This window comes from Chelonia mydas, chromosome 1 (genome assembly GCF_015237465.2).
Source record: "Chelonia mydas isolate rCheMyd1 chromosome 1, rCheMyd1.pri.v2, whole genome shotgun sequence".
Classification (NCBI taxonomy): Eukaryota; Metazoa; Chordata; order Testudines; family Cheloniidae; genus Chelonia; species Chelonia mydas.
In genome coordinates this window covers 281,643,947-281,661,366 of record NC_057849.1, presented here as the reverse complement: position 1 = coordinate 281,661,366, position 17,420 = coordinate 281,643,947, and the positions used below count along the sequence as shown (strand labels likewise).

Below are 17,420 nucleotides of genomic sequence, written 5' to 3'. Positions count from 1 at the left end.
TGAATATCTTCACCGCTACAATCACTGAATTTAAAATTGTTGAAGCATGTTGTGTTTGCTCTTGAGGCTTTGGTTTATGTCTTGTCTATAAAGTAGAGGTCTGCTCAGGCCTAACTTCTTAGGCTGAATCCAAGCCCACCTAACTTAATCTGAGCCTGAGAGGGTCAGCAAATTTTACAGCCCAACCAGACCTTGACCCTTCTCCTTGAACCTGAGCTAGCATTGCCACCTCCTACCCATGAGGTCCGCTTTCCTCTTGCCTGTGGGGTTGGCATGGCAGCAGCTGCATGCTCCGCTACTGTTGAATGCCGGCGCCTGCTGTGCAGTGTGTGCGCTGCAGAGTGAAAGGCACAACGCCGCAAGGTGGCAGTGGATGGCGAGAGCAGGGCACGCAGTCACTGCTGTGCCAACCCCACAGGCTGGAGGAGGAGAGCCCAAGAGGGTCCAGTTGTTTTTCCACACGATCCAGACCATACACTTGTAGTTGCATCCCATCTTGTTGCAGGGCACTACTGTAAACCATGACATAGCATAAAATCAATACTAATAGCTTGAGAATGTATATCAAAATTCTTCCTTTCATGCATTCAGAGAAAAATAGTGTTGTTGTTATTAGCATCCAATTTATCTCCCATTGACGCCAGTGGAAGCTCAGGTTGCTCATCTTACAAGACCATCCCCATAGAAACTGGTTCAGTTCATGTTTGGCTTATTTCCTGTGTTTGGTTTTAGATCTATATTATGTACTTATACCTTCAATCTCTCTTAATATATATGTGCAATTAACCTTATTTTTGTATGGTTAATTTAAACAGTTTAGACTATCCATTTATACTTAAACAGGTCTAATTGTATTAAAACAAAATACTAAATGGAATGATCAGTTGTATTGTAAAGACTGGGGGATAGCAAGTAATTCCATGCACTTGTAATTCTACCATGAATCACTTATTGTGAACTCTGTGGATATATTTTACAGTTATATAAATAAAACGCAATTATTAAGTGATTCATGGCAGTGAAATTATTTAAACAGCCCAATGCTTTGAGGTGGCATTAAATATATCAGAAGCAGTTTTTATAAAACTTTTAAAAACTCAAATCATTCAGGTTTTCTCAATAGCTGAAAATGAAAATTGTCAGCAAGTTCAACTATGTAATCTGTAGATTCCTTGGATTTACTACCCAGCAGTTGTTCAGTTAACCATGGATGTTACAGAAAGTATATGATTTATTTGAGATAATGTTGACCTGTGTGCTTTGATATGCTAAACTTGTGTGGCTTCTAAGCAGTTAAAACCAACTTGAGCTGAAGTAGGCTTTGTTGCTGCCATGAGCAAAATATTTTGAGCAGCAGGGCTAAAATAGAAACTATGTCTGAAGCCTGAGCCCTACTCGGTGCTCAAATATTTGGGTTGGGGACTGAGGGGAAAGTAATTTCCTGGCCATGGAGCTTTGCTGCACTTTCAAAACTGCCCTCTCTCCGGAGTTGAGGGGAGAATGGCCAGTGTGTGTACACAGCAAATGATCTGCTAGTCTCACCCCCAAATCCCTACTGTGCTATGATGTGCAAGAACCCCCTTTGGAACTGTGGCATGCTCCTCAAATCTGTCCATTCCCCCTTCCCTTTTAACTCCCTATACACAGTGCATCTGCTGTGGCCATAGCCCCAAGTGAATATGGAGGAGAGAGCTGGATTTAATACTATCGTGTGGGTTTTTTTAAAAGAAAATTAATGGATCAATGTAATGGCATTCATGTAACATAGGGTTTTTTAATATTTTTAGATTGATCTAGGTAAACGACCTGACGTTATCAGAAGAGAGCCAGTGTCTGCTGAAGAATGGACTAAGAACATGGATTCAGAAGGAAGAATCTTAGATGCTGACTTCATAAAGCAAATGATATTCAAAGGGGTAATTTATGTTCATTAATGAAGCTGTTGCTAGGAACTGAGTCAACCAACCCCTTACGGTCAAATTTTAGTTCTCTTTCCACTTCTCTGCAAACTCTGCTACTGAGCTGATTTCATCATGCTTGCAATTTCCAGAAGGCTTTGAACTTGTTAGTGTTGATGGACAGATTAAACAAAGTCTGTTGAGGTGTTCAAACAATGTTAAGGCAAGTCTGCAGCAACACAAAGAAATGCAGTCCCAAGACACAGAAGACTTTTATTAGCTGGTAAGAGAATTTGGAAGTAAAAAGGCGGAGATAGGTGACTGGACCTTGGCCAATACAATAGAAGAGGCAAAACTACTTAGGGAGGGAAAGCGTTCTAACTACGGCCATGTCTATGCTACAGACGTTGGTTGATGCAAGTTACACCAGTGTAAAAGCCTTTGTGATTAATACATCACTTGTGAGTTCGTATTTGGCTGCTTGCATTGGTCTTTGACTACTCTCCAGGAGTGCTTGTGTTGATGCAAAGTGTGGTACGTCATGGGTAGATATTACAGTATGCCACACGTTACCCTGTGGTGCAGTGCCTTTTGCAGAATTTTTGCAGTGCATTGTGGAGCACACACAAGTTGTGCGTAGGGGGGGAGCTGTGAGCAAGGGGTCAAGTTTCCGTCATGCAACTTTTCCCATCCCATAATGTGGTCCCCATCCCATAATTTATGCCTTTTCTAAAAATCCCACAAACCCGCATGGCACTTTTTGCTGTCAACCATCTCTGACAGAAGCGTGGAGTCCGTAGAACTCTGCGCTATTGTCATTAACGTTGCAAACACAGAATGAACAATATTCTGGTATTTTCAGAGCTGCAGGAAGTTCTGCAACAACAGAGGACATGTTGATTTCTTTGAGGACAGATGACTGGAACATAGTGAAAAACAATTCAAGGTTGTTGGTGGCATTAATGGAGTAGCTGCAGATGATGGAGCTTTTGGGCCTGGGAAACAGGCACCAGCTAGTGGGATCACATTGTAGTGCAGGTTTGGGACAATGAGCAGTGGCTGCAGAACTTTCAGATGTGAAACGCTACATTCCTGGATCTGTATACAGCGCTCACCCGAGCCCTTCAGCGCAGACACCAGAATGAGAGCTGCACTGACAGTTGAGAAGCAAGTGGTGATTGCACTCTGGGAAGTTTGCAGTGCTGTATTGCTACCGGTCAGTGGGAGATCTTTTTGGAGTTGGAAAATCCGTAATGGCAGCCATTGTCATGCAAGCGTTTAGAGCTGTTAATTGTATCCTGCCGTGCAGGACTGTGACTCTAGGCCGTGTGCAGGATATTGTGGCTAGATTTGCAGCTATTGGGTTCCTGATCTGCAGTGGAACGATAGATGGCATGCACGTTCCTATTTTGGCCCCAGCCCTGTTACTCTGAAAAATAGGTTTGCGGGCACCCCTAGAATAATTCTTCCTATCATTCCCTTAATCTGTCCTTCCCTAGGTATGGGTCTCCAGGGTAGTCAAGGAAACACTTTGAGGATACGGATATAGCCTTCTGATTAAAATGATTGACACAGGCAGTGTTCTTTCCAACACAAAGTATCTTTTTGTTACTATAACTAATAATCCCTAATACAGTGTAATCTAAAAGCATGGATTAAACAGAAATCACTTGTTGCAAATTAAAGAGAACTCAAACTGCAGTACAGTTTGAATGATGTTAAGTGGGTGTGCTCTGTTACAGATGACCAGTCTGTACAGGGTGCTGACAGCAGTTCTTAAATTGAACTTCCAATTTTACATAGGTAAATTGGAGTGAACACAACATTTTATGCACCTTTATCAACACACACGCACGCGCGCGCTAATCCCACACTATACTATAATGAGATTTAGCAAACACTCTGAAATCCGTTGATGTCACTCTTTGATTGCTGTTGCTGCTGTTGCCAACTCCCATTAGTTATCAGCGTGGCATGTGTTCTCTCTCTTCTTAGCTCTGCTCTTCATTTCTTTCAGCTACACTGCTGACCTCCTTCAGCAGTTGCTCTGCTCTGCTCTCAACTGTTTTAACTGCTCACCTTTTTAAACCTTTTTATTCTGTCAGCATGCTCACTGTTAAACATTACCTCATTCTTGGATGTATGCTAACATTCTGCACATGCTCACTGCTGTTATTTACTGCACAGTTAAGACCTTGCCCTACTTGGCTTTTTGCCAAATCACCATCTTAGATACTCTTGGCTTTCTGCCAATGACCTTTTCCCCATTTTTTGCACTGGGCATACTCAGCCTAGAAACACTTTGTGGTCAGACCTCATTTTACTTGCAGTGGTCACGTGACCCACAACACTCAGTGGTGAAGTGACTCCTGCTTATTCAAGTGGAAAGCTAGGGTTAGAAAATGGAGATTAGAAACTTAAAATGGAGTCTGGGGAGTTTCTCCGGTACCAGCCAACAGAAAGGGCTACTTCTGTATGGTTATGCAAGTGTTGGTGGATCAATGGGGATTCTTCATGGATATCAATGTGGACTGGTCAGGGATGCGTGATACTCACATCTCTAAGAATGCAGGACTGTTCAGGAAGCTGCGAGCGGGGATATTTTTTCCCAACCAGTAGATTGCCATTGGTGATGTTGAAATGCCAGTAGTGATCCTGGGAGACCCAGCATACCCCTTGCTTCTCTGGCTCATGAAGCTGTGTGCTGGTCACCTTGACAGCTCCAAGGAAAGTTTCAGCTACTGGCTCAGCAGGTGCAGAATGACAGTTGAATGTGCTTTCAGTAGACTGAAGGGATGCCGGCGGTGTTTACTCGCTAGTTTAGATTTCAGTGAGAAAAATATCCCAATGGTTATATCTGCCTGTTGTGCCCTGCCTAATATCTGTGAGGCAAAGAGGCAAAAGCTGCTGCAGCAGGAGTGGAGGGCAAAGGTGGAGAGGCTGTCTACTGACTTTGAACAGCAAGACAAAAGGTAATTAGAAGATTATCTAATGATGCTTGATGCTATGTGGCTGATAGGAGAACTTGAAAGAGCACTTTAATGGTCAGCCACGGTAGTGTGTTCAGCTGGACTATGCTCTACTTGGCCCTGAAGTTTTGAGGGTTACTAGGAATTGCATAGCACTTGGTGTACATTTATGAATCACATCTTTAAATGAACCAGTGAACTTTGTGCTGTCTATTTTACATTTATAATTATTACACGACTTTTTCACTGAACCTGTGAGTTCTGTGGTACTGTTCTATTACAAGTGATGTGCCTTGAGTATTGCTAGGCATGTTATTAATAGGACTCTACCAAATTCAGGGTTCACTTTGGTCAATTTCACAGCCGCAGGGTCTTAAAATTGGTCAATTGCACAATTTCAAATGTTTACACCTGAAATTTCATGCTGTTGTAACTGGGGGGATCCTGATCCAAAAGGAGGTGGGGGGGGTCCCAAAGTTGTTGTAGGGGGGTTGCAGGATTGCCATACTCATTTCTGTGCTGCCTTCGAGCCAAGCTCTGAAGGCAGCAGCTGTGGAGTTTTCTGCAGCTGGAGGAGGCTCCCGGAGGTGGAGGCTGGTCTGATTTCCCCAGTGTTGCTGGGAACGCCCCAACCGGGGGATCCTAGCTGCTAGTCGGGGCCAGTGGTGGATTAATATATGGGCCCAGGGGCCCTGGACAATTTGAAAAAATGGGTGCCCATCCCTGGCAGGAGCCATGGGGTGGAAGCCCAGGCGGGAGAGGGGCTGGAGCTGCAGAGGGTGGCAGCCTCCAGCCCAGGTTCCTGAGCCCGGACAGGAGCCACAGAGGGTGGAAGGCCGCAGTCCTGCTGGAGCCGCAGCTTTGAAGTGCCTCTGTACATGGGGAGTCTGACCTGCCAGGGATGGATGGTGGGGTAGGAAATGAGGCAATTGTTCAGTTGCATAAAACAATAAAATTTTATCCCTTTTCCATGGGTATGAGCACAGGGTAGTGGCAATGAGTACTGGCACTATTTTCCATAGGGAGTAATGATTTCAGCTGATAACTTCATTCTTTGGGGCAACAAAGGCACAGTGATCACAGCTGCTGCTGGTGTCCTAAAGCTGCTTGGGTCTGTATGCTGCTGACCTGTTTACTGCAATTGAGTCCTGCAGAAGTCATCGTGGAGTGGCATGGGAATGTCCTATTGTGAAGGAAGAAATAAGGTTGCCATCCCTAGAAGTCTTCAAAAGAGGATTGCAGTTACCTCCGTGAAAGTTTCATCAAGATCTCTCAAGAGGATTCTAGGGACATCCCAATGTGCATAAACAAACTGCTCCACATGGCTCCCCTTTCCCCACCTAACCTGACAGTGGAGTAAAAAGCAGATGAGAGCTCTACCTCTGTTGTATCTCTTCTCATATGAGAAAAACAATGAAAAGTAGATAACTATGTAGTTCTACCTTGGGATTGGGCTGAGTGCCATCTTGACATTTAAACACTGTAAAGGAGAATGCATGCACACACCTGAGATTCCTTTCCCTTCATTGAGCTCACCCATGCCCGGCTGGTAGGACTGGTTAGATTGTGGTAGAGTCTCAAAAAGATCCTGGCTCGCAGCACAGCTGGACCCTCCTGCTACATCTCCCTCCTCTGCTTCTTCCTTGCTGTTCACGGCTGAGGCCTTGGGCTCCTAAGAGGTATCCACAGTGGTATGTGAAGTGCTTGGTGGGGTCTCTGCCAAGTATGGTGTACAGCTCATTGTAAAAGTGGCAGGCCTATGGCTCAGCACTAGATCAACTGTTGGCCTTTCTGGCCTTCTGGTATGCCTGTCACAGTTGCTTCACTTTCGTGTGGCACAGCTGCTGATCCCTGTCATACCCCTTCACCTGCATCCCCTGTGCGATCATTTTGTATGTTTCTATGACTGGTCTGCAGCTGTGCCTGCACAGCCTCTTTTCCCCACAGGCCCAGGAGATCCAATACCTTCTGTCCACTCCAGGCAGGAGCAAGTGTAGAGCATGTAGCCAGCAGGTCAGCTGGGCAGTCGGATACAACGAGGGAGAGCTGCTAGGTGTGCTCTCCAAGGAGTGCAATTAGGAAAAAGGCATTTCAAAAATACAGAGTTTTGAAGCGAGTGGCTTCCATGACCCAGGGGCAATGGAGTTCACAAATGTGACTAGAGCGGTCTCTGTCGATCACTGAGGAAGCTGCTGGAGGATCATTAACGTCAATACGGGTCTCACAGTGTCAGCGCTCGCACTGTGGTGACCACAATATGTCATCCATGGCTCAACGTCATTCGAGGAGGTGGTATTGCTGCCTTGCCGTAATGAGGCTCTTACATTGACAGGCAATAAATGTGAGCGCAAACAAGTTGATGCAAAGCTATTTACATCAACCTAACTCTGCAGTGTAAACCAGGCCTAAGAAGGTGCCTCCCAAGAAACTGTTAATGCTTTAATGAAAGTGCTATTTTCTTTAGGAAGTGAGTCCCCTTTTTTCTGAATTCGTAGTCTTCCTCTCCTATCTTGCCCTTGTTTCTTGCTCTCTGTGGTTTGTTCTGGTAGAGAAATTGTTGTGGGCTGTGCTGAAGCTGACCCTGAAGATTTTCATTAATTTTAGCCTTGTTTTGTGGAGTCCTGTAATATATGAATTCAGCTTCAGTAGTGAAAATCTAATAGTAAATACAAACTAAAGTTATGAAGAACAGTTATAGCAAGGACACATCTCCTAATCAGTTGTCATGTGTGATGTTTGCTTTTTTTGTTTTCATGCTGCTCCAGTGGGCTCTCTTGCTCACTTTCGAATCTCTACAGTGTGCTAGGGAGGTCTTGCCTGTTTGAGCCAGGGACTTAGAAATGCATGACCTCTTAAAATGGAGTAATAACCTTATATCCACCATTTTTATTTTGGGCCACCACTTTCTTTCACACATACAGTCTTACATCCATTTTTAACTATTTCTTATATGCATGAAGATGGAAAACATGCCTTGGAGGGTGGAGCAAGAATGAGGGCCTCTTCCACCTGGCCTGGGTGTTTTAACTACCCTGTACCCAAAGCAGTCAGTCCAGGAGCCTGTTGCAGAGCAGGCTCATTGGCTGGCTGTTGTCACAGTGCAGCCCATGTGCATGTTGCTTGCCCTCTCAGCATTACCCTGCAAACCCTAAACGTTGAAGGCCAGCATGTTTTAATGCCCTAAGCATCTGACAGCCTGAGAAGTGAATACTTGAGGCCCTTCTGAACCCAGGTCCCTCCTTGCTTCCCATCTGTTGGGTTTGATTACACTTGACTTGGTGGCATAGCCAAGTGATGCAGCAAATATTTGGCACTATTGTACCTGTTTTAACCTAGAAGAAGAGGGGAATATAGTGAGGAGTAAAGGAATACTGTTGCTATAGTGGCTAATATTTGATTATTGAACAGTGTTCAAGAAGTAGATTTGTTTTGTCCTCCCAGGCACAGTGCAGATGCTTGCCCATAGGAGATGCAGGGGCTTGTCCTATTTGAGGCAGGTAACATTCAGGAAGGAGTAGTCCTTGATATAGGAGGGAAATGTAGTAGGAAGTACCAGATTTACTATGAAAGGTTATTGAGAAATAAACATTCTTAAGTACACACCCATATTATGAGTTGTGTGGTGGGATCATCTGCATGCTATATGCTCTTTATTTACAGTTATGACACCAGGTGTATTTTATATTACAAACGGTGTACCAGACCTTGGAGTATTGGGTAATTGGGTCTAATGGAGAGCAGGTTTGGGGGTTGCAAAATAAAGTTTGGACTTGTTAGTTACAGTACAGAGTTTTAAGTCTAGAATTTATCTTTATCTTTTAATGCTTATACAAAGGTTCAAGAATGATGTTTCTGGGGAGGGAGAGAAGTGTCGGGTGAAATGTGACTTAATCTTCTAGTGATAGTTTTTCACTGTTGCCAGGTTGTGCCTGGTGCTTCGGTAGTTTTCACCAGCATCTATGTAATCATTTGATTTTATTCCAGTCATTTGGCAAACAAATTGCATTGGTTCTTTAAATGTGTTTCTAGGTAAAGGCTAATCAGATTCTCTCTGTCCAACTCACTGATTGTCTGCACTATGAGCTTAGGAGTGTGATTTCCCCTGTTGGTGTAGATCCTCATCAGTAGGGTCCTACCAAATTCCTGGTCCATTTTGGTCAATTTCACCATCATATTTTTAAAATAGTTGATTTCAAGGTTTCAGATGTTTTCATCTGAAATTTCATCATGTTGTAACTGTGGCAGTCCTGACCCAAAAGAGGTTTGTGGACAGGTCGCAAAGCTGTTGTAGTGGGGTCATTGGATTGCTGCCCTCATTTCTGTGCTGCCTTCAGAGCTGGGCTGGGCTCTGAAGGCAGCAGCCACCTGCAGATACGGGAGGTTCCGGAGGTGGGCCTGATCTCCCTCCTGAGAGCAGCCATGCAGGGGAAGAGGAAGTCCTATCCCTACCCAGCCTGGCCGGGACTAACAGCTAGGAACCCCCAGCTGGGGCACTCCCCAGCAGCATGGGGAAGATCAGACCCATCTCCAGCAACCTCCCCCAGCTTCAGGAAGCTCAGTGATTGCTGTCTTCAGAACCCAGCTGTGAACTTCAGAACCCGGAGGTGGGTCTGATCTCGCTGCAGGAGCAGCTGTGCAGAGCAAGTCTCGTTCCTCCCGAGCCCTGCTGGGACTAGTAGCTGGAGCCCTGTGCATGGGAGCCCCCAGTGAGGCACCCACAGCCCTGCCAATCCCCCTCCCCTACAATAGCTAGATTTCACAGGGAAAGTCTGATTTCATGGTCCATGACGCATTTTTCACGGCCATGAAATTTGGTAGGGCCCTACTCGTCAAGCTAATGCGAATATAAATAGTAGTGAGGCCATAGTAGCATGGGTAGTGGTCTTATCCAGGGTTTTCAGAACCCCTAACAGGGGTAACTTAACTATTTCACTCCAGGCAGTATAAGGATTAAATCAACAGGAACTCAGCACTTCTGTCTGATCAAGGAAAAATGCAAGTAAGCATGCTCTAAAACTGCAGTTTATTAGATTTAAGCACACACAAACATAAGCAATAGGTAAATACCTGGGATGTTCTAAACCTAACATCTGGAATGGTATTGAGTAATTAATAGCAGGTTTGCAGTGGCCAGTGGCCCACCGGGAAGAAAGGGTGTCAGGAAAAAGTCTCTCAAGATGGCTTCAGAGGACTGCTCCAAAGCACACTCTGTTAGCTAATATTTTATAACTTACTTCTACAAAACACATAGGTCATAATGACCCCTACTGTATCATCACTTTTCTAGCTTTCAATAAACTTTTAATATCAGAGGTGTCTAAATTCAAGGTTTTCCAACCACCAAGGTTTTCAGATTCAGTTGTTTACTTGTCTGTCCTCTCCTCCCATTCTGATTAGCAGAAACTGCCAGCTAGATTTGAGCTTGTTTCTAAAAGCCTGTGTCCAAATTAACCCTTAACTATATGGCGTCCTGTTTAATTAATTCAGGGTGGCTGAATGCTCACAACATGATTGCAATTAGCTTAATCACATTCTGGGGTTTACACACCCCTCAAATCCAGGGCAACAGTGGCGGCACATCTGAGCTGTGCTGAGTACAACCCCATCTGAAATCAGTGGGTATGTACTCAGCACAGCTCAGCTGTCTCTCTGCTGCTGCTACCTGTGCTACTGTGGCCACACTGCTGTTATACTTTTGCTAGTGTGATGAGAATGCGAGTATGTGTACACAAACTGGGGAATCACACCCCTAGCTTGTAATGTAGACATCGCCTGTGAAACCTAATAACAAGGTGAGGTGGTAGGTACTGTAAAGCTGTATGGGAGGATACTCTTTGCCTTCAGCTAATCTGAAAAATCATCTTAACCTTTGTTTTCAATTATTACTTTAAGCCGTGTCTGCTTACTGTGGCATTGTTTCATCGCTAGAGCTAGAATCTTACATTCTTTGATTCTTTATTTATTGCATATGCATATTTTCCCTTAGGGACTCTGCCATGCTTTGAGAAAAGAAGTATGGAAATTCCTTTTGGGTTATTTTCCTTGGCACAGTACCAGAGAGGAAAGAACTAATTTGCAAAAAAGAAAAACGTGAGTACAGACACACTTTTGTACTACGAAGTAGGTTTAAATAGTTTCAGAATTTTTTCAAGCATATGCTTATTGTAGTTATGTGGAAGTCTTCCTAAGTCTGCAGAATGCTAACTGTTTAATGTTGTTGAATGCAGTTATCCATGGCTTACTCCTGTTTGCGCCGTTCTTTTATTTTTTGAGAGATTGTGACATTCAAATCGTGAAAAGTGAAATGACTTAGCAAGTTGCATTTAGTTTAAAAATGACCTTTCTTTTTCTTTAGAGATGAATATTTCAGGATGAAACTTCAGTGGAAATCAGTCAGTGATGAGCAAGAAAAACGAAATTCAAGATTAAGAGACTATAAGAGTCTTATAGGTAATTTTTCCTTTTACAGGTTTAGTGTGCAACATATGGATATGGATTAGATTAATGGCGAGATTTAAAAAAAAAAAGAGAAGTGAAGCTCTTGAGATTTAGAATACTAGAGCCATTGGTCAGTGTATCTTGTGGCCAGAGAATTTGCTGCATAATCAAGCTCCAAAATCTCAGCTTTCACTTAACTTTCTTAAAAAGCTTCTTGGAGTGTATGGGTATGTCCTCAATTAATTAGAGACCTCCTCAGTGAAGAAGGGCACTGGCTTGCTTCAAAGGAGTACCATCCAGTCTTCAGTGGCTCTGAAATTATGAAAGCAATATTGAGTACAGTTTGTCATTTTTATCTCATTTTAAGACAAAAATGAGAGCCAGCATAATCCAGAAACTAGCAGGTACGACGTGGGGTACATCAGTGTTGCAAACATCTGCAATAGCACTTGTATATTTAGTAGCTGACTGTTGTGCACTAGTATGGAGCAGATGCAGCCACACACAAATTGTGGATACCCAGCTAAATACAGTGATGCGGTGCATCATGAGAACCCTTAAGTTGACTCCAACACCATGGCTACCTGTCCTGTCTAACGTTGCTCCCCTGCCAATACGCCGAACTGCTAAAACGTTCTGCGAAGCTCAGTGAACCTGTGAAAACAGATGTCTTCCTGTTCACCAAGACCTTGACACCCTCCACCCCACCCCCCCCACCTCACAATGTCTTAAGTCCTGCAAGCCTTTCTGGGAACATTCGTTTAACCTCATGCAATCAGGCTGTGATCAGGAGGAGGCTTGGAAAGCAGATTGGGCTAAACAAGACTTAAAATAAGCACCTTTTGCCAGATCCCATGCAGAAGGTTCCTGGATTTGACCTTCTATAGTTATCTGGGTCACGTCTGAACTGAATTTGAACCAACCATGCTAGATGTGGACATCTATGGAAAATGGAAAATCAAGGACTCCTTGGTGTGTGAGTGTGGTTCCCCATAACAGACCATCGAACATATCCCTATCTCCTGCCCAATTTATAAATATGAGGGAGGCATCACTGCAATAAATTCTGCTACTCCTGATGTAGCCACTTGGCTCAATCAACTTTAGGTGAAATTGTAGTTGCTGCTCTACCCCAGCCATACAAGAGAAGTGCAGTTTGTAATCAAATTCAGGCAGTGTGAACTCTGTTCATTGAAACAACAAAAAATGTACAGTCTATATCTAGGAGCAAGCAGGCAGTTTCAGCTCAGTAATGATTACAGAAACAAGACAAACTAAAATTTAATAATACTTGCTATAATGAACCAACCAATTACAAGTGTAACAAAATCACTTTATGCTTGTTAGCATATTAGCTTTTTCCCATTATAGTTTTTAAATTATGCTGCATATCATATGCATTCGAGTGGCATTTTACAATTAACTCATCAAAAGTAGTCTTCTTTGTTGCTTTGAATTCAGTAAAAATATTTTATATTTAATCATGAGGGTTCTGTAAAAAGTGTGTAATAATTAAAAAAAAAAATGGAAAATCTGCTTGTAAGTATATCTTTTTCCAGACAGGAAGAATTTTCTTTTAAGTACTTACCCTTAAAATCCCCTTTAAACATTTTATAATGACATTCAGTGAATATAGTTGGTTTATTAAACACTTCAAAGCTCTGCAATAGTGTTTTGAGAAATCAGTAACTTAAAGAGCATTGTGCATTTGTTAGATGTAGGCTTAGTAAAAATTGTTTTGAAAATGTTTTGTATCTGTGGGTTATTTCTCAGAAAAAGATGTAAACAGAACAGACCGAACAAACAAGTTCTATGAAGGCCAAGATAATCCAGGATTGATCTTGCTTCATGACATTTTGATGACCTATTGTATGTATGACTTTGATTTAGGTAAGTGGGACTTGTCTGAATATTTTTTTATAAAAAGTTAATGGTTAGTGAGCAAGGATCACTTTTCAGAGTATTACTGCATTTCAAAAATCTTTTAGTGTATAATTATATACTTTCTGAAGGTTGTTAAAGTTAAATGAAATAGAAATATGGGTGTACGTTTTCTAAAGATTTGGAGAATCAAGGGTATATATGTATACAGTTTCTGTCCATGTTTGCAGAACATAAACTTTTAATGATCAAATGCAGGTATTTTTTTAAGTCATACAGAGGAAATTGAATTTTCAGACTATTTAGTTATGCTGATTTGGAACATACCTACCAGTCTGCTGTACCATTGAATAATTGTACAAACAATGAGTGTTCAGTAACAAATTTGAAGCTTGGCATCTTGAAAGATAAGGAAGGAAAATCATTTAATTTAGAGTTCATAATTGTGTAAATCACTAGTTAACAGTCTAAGATTAAGTTTAATTATTTCTTTTTTTAAGGGTATGTTCAGGGAATGAGTGACTTGCTTTCTCCTGTCTTGTATGTCATGGAAAATGAAGTGGATGCCTTTTGGTGCTTTGTATCATACATGGATCAAATGGTAAAAACAAGATTATTTATTTCATAGTGTTCATGCAGCTTTCATTATCTGAATTTAGATGTAAAACGTTGTCATTTTATCTCTTATGTCTTCATGACTAGACTTGAAAATTTTGCACTACTTCCTCTGTTGTCTTTAGTGGAAAGAAGTGTTTAATATTTGCAAAGCAGAAAGAAACAGTTTAATATTGGTGTATGTATGACTGCAGAATAGCTCAGAGGCACGTTTGTCCAATAGATGGACTATGCCCATGTAAAGTAGGTGGCACTTGTTTATCTTCTCTTTTTAAAGATAGGAGGATCAAATGCCCATCATTGCCAGTCAGTCACTAGAGGTTTACACCATCTGTGGAGTGATAAAAGTACACCACCACCACAACCGTTCAGCTTCCAAGTCAGTGAGAAGCTGGCCATATTGTGTTACCCAAAAGTGCTCATATTTATCAATGTGTATATATACTTCAGTGGCAGACAAAAATTGGGAAGATAGGGTTTTTTCCAAGTCTCCTGTTTTCTCCCTTATATTTCTTCTGTTAGTTTATATGTAAAATAAACACGTTTGGTCCTTGACACAGCTTATGGTAGCTTTTGATCTTCTGGGAATATAAAGCTTCAGAAAGTTTACCATCTACGGGGAAATTCTCCTAGTGTAAGAGGAGGTCTTGGGTGTGACAGTGTCTTCTCTAAGGACCCCTGTTTCCTCTCTGAGTGCAGCTGTGATCTCTGTATGCCAGAACATAGCTCTTTTGGGAGGGCTTGCAGCCCTGAAGCTATTCTGAGTTATGCTGATTGCCAAAATAGCCCCTAGCTGGCACCAAGATAAAGCTACCATTATTCTTCTTTGAGTAGTGTCCCAATGGGTGCTCAAATATATGTGTGTTTGCATTCCTGTGCTGCTGACCAAAGAACTTTGGTAGCAGTTTCCTTTCAGCCCACACATGGTTTGTCCGTCGTCCGTCCCTCGCACCCCCGGCCGCCTTTGTGCTCTGCCACAAAGCTAGCCAGCATTGCACAGGCGAACCCTCCTCAGTTCCTTCTCAACCACCCCTGGCTAGAGATGGAGCTTTCAGCTGGCTGTTTATCAGATTATTAATTTATCAAAGACTTGTTAATCATTTCTTTTCTAACTACTCCTTGAAGTTTCCTTTATGTGCCCTTTTTTTTAGTCTTAAAAATAGATCTGTTTTTGATTTTGGTTTCTCTCTCTCTCTCTCTCACACACACGTACACGTACACGTCTGGGACCACCCCGTCTCAGCTGCAAAGAATCCATCCTGGTGTCTCTTGCCTTGGGGAAAATCGCATTGCCCAGAAGTGTGGATTTTGCCAGCAGTTGAAACTGTGGTCCCGAAAGGATAGAGAACTGAGACTTAAACTTCTTCCAGTGGAAGCAGCTCTCCAACTGCCTTCAGACCCATGTCAGGACTCAGTATGATGGGAATCCTCACCACAGCTCTCTACATCCAAGGAGGGTGAGCCTAAGAAGACACCTATGAGCCACTCACACAAGGCTTTTAAAAAGAGAGCCATGAGTCCCCACAGCAAGCCCTGAACCAGCCGAAAACCGCCAGTTCACTCAGTATCATCGGTACGGACAGTACAGAAGCCATCCAAATGCAGTACCTAGAGCTCGCACGGTACTGTTCCAGCAGAACACGTTAGGCTGCCTGAGGACCCGATGGGCCCAGGCAATGAAACATCGGTAACGACTGGGTGAGACAGAGATACTCTGCCTTGGGGAAAGCTCCATTGGTATGGACAATGGCATCTGTACCGTCAAAGATATGCCAACCACCGGTGAATCGTTTAACCAGGACCGCATCACCAGCTCCATTGGTATAGTCACTCCGGCACCATCGTCCACCCCCAGTACCGCTACCTACTGCACCTCCTGACTTCGGATACTCAAGAGACCTTATAGTGTCTGATGTACTGGAGTTTCCTCTACTTACTACCAGGGCTCTGGAACCAAGTCTGCCTTGAGTTCCAGATTCTCCTTCTGCATTGTGCCATTCACCTGCACTCTCTAGCAGGGAGTCAGACAATGAGCAGGAGGAGGTAGTCTCCCATTGCTCCTCATGCACCTTATGGTATCCATTACCAATCTGGACCTCTTCAGCCTCCCTGTCCATCTGACCCTCAGCCTCCCTGGTATGGTCAGCCATGGTACCAAACACTGGGACCTTTCCTGCCATCCCAGTAGCCTTACTGGGATTCATGGCAGGCATATAGACATCATGCCTCCTGAAGTTCTAGCATGGCTTACCAGGAACCAGTGAGGCACCCTCCTTCTGCCACTGCAGCCAGAGCCTTTGAGCCCCCTAAAGAGATGAGGGAGGAACAGGAGGACAATATTGAGGAAGAGGTTACACCCCAAACTAATTTCCCATCTTCATCACCAGATGAAACAGTGATGTCCCTCCACCATTGTTAGCAGACAACTTTAAGTTTTTTCAAGAACTAGCTCAGAGGGTGGCTTACATACTGCAGTTACCACTACAGGAGGTGACAGAATCCCACCATAAATTACTGGATATTTTACACCCCTCTGCCTCATTCAGAGTAGCTCTCCCTATCAACGAGGCTCTATTAGACCCAACCAAACTTATGTGGCAGACCCCTGCAGCGGTCCGGCCAACCTGTAGGCATGCTAATAAGAAATATTACGTGCCAGTGAAAGACACAGAATTTCTCTTCTCCCACCCCCACACCCCAATTCAATCATTGTGGAGGTGGTAAACTCCAAAGGTCAGCACCACCAGAGCTTTACCAAAAGTGGGGGAGGGCAGTGCCCCCACCCCCTCCATGGCCCTGCCCTGCTTCTTCCGCCTGAGGCCCCACCCCAGGCCAAGCTGGAAGCCAGAGCAGGCCAGGAGCCATGGACCCTCACCACATCTGCCCAGGGTGAGGGGGCTGAGAGCAGCCCCCAGCCTGTGTCCCTGCCCTGCAGGCCCCCGACCCAGGACAGGTAAAGGGTTCATGGCTCACCACAGTTGCCCACACTGTTTTTCTCAACCCAACCATCTGTTACAAGAACAGATAGACCAAAGGTTTCTACTCTCATTACTTCCTGATACCAAGAAAAAGGGAGATTGGAGACCCATTTTAGATCTCAGAGCACTCAACAAATTTGTCAAGGCTCAAAAGTTCAAGATGGTCACTTTAGCAACAATTATTCCAGCGTTGGAACAGGGAGACTGGTTCTCAGTCTACTACCTCCAGGATGCTTATTTCCATATTTCAGTCATATCCTCTCACAGATGATATCTCAGATTTACACTAGGGCAGGACCACTACCAGTACAGAGAACTCCTTTTTGGCCTCTTGTTGGCTCCCAGGTAAAGGGTTCTCTCTGTAGTGGCAGCCCACCTGCGCTCTCAGAGGATCATAATCTACCTTTATCTGGACAGTTGTCTCTTCAGGGCACACTCCTTTGACAAAACTCAGCAGGTTACCCATACGACTTTGGATTTATTAAGAAAACTAGGCCTACAAATTAATGTACAAAAATAGACATTAACCCCAGTATAGAGTGTAGAATTCATAGGAGCCAATCTTGACTCTGTCCAAGTGTGAGCGCTCCTTCTATAACACAGATTGCTCAGTTTCTCCACGCTTATAGAGACAGTGCAAA

The 17,420-nt window shown here is 43.6% G+C and overlaps 1 protein-coding gene across 7 annotated transcripts in view; it reads left to right on the top strand.

Moving 5' to 3' along the window:
• Positions 1 to 17,420, top strand: part of TBC1D15 (TBC1 domain family member 15) — a 101,484-nt gene that overhangs the window by 46,803 nt on the left and 37,261 nt on the right. For all 7 annotated transcript variants that reach the window (XM_043547763.1, XM_043547758.1, XM_037886422.2 and 4 more), the window contains 5 exons: positions 1,788 to 1,916; positions 10,854 to 10,957; positions 11,223 to 11,317; positions 13,079 to 13,195; positions 13,687 to 13,787. In XM_043547763.1, the coding sequence (XP_043403698.1) occupies positions 1,788 to 1,916; positions 10,854 to 10,957; positions 11,223 to 11,317; positions 13,079 to 13,195; positions 13,687 to 13,787 (546 nt within the window). The remainder of the gene's footprint in view (positions 1 to 1,787; positions 1,917 to 10,853; positions 10,958 to 11,222; positions 11,318 to 13,078; positions 13,196 to 13,686; positions 13,788 to 17,420) is intronic.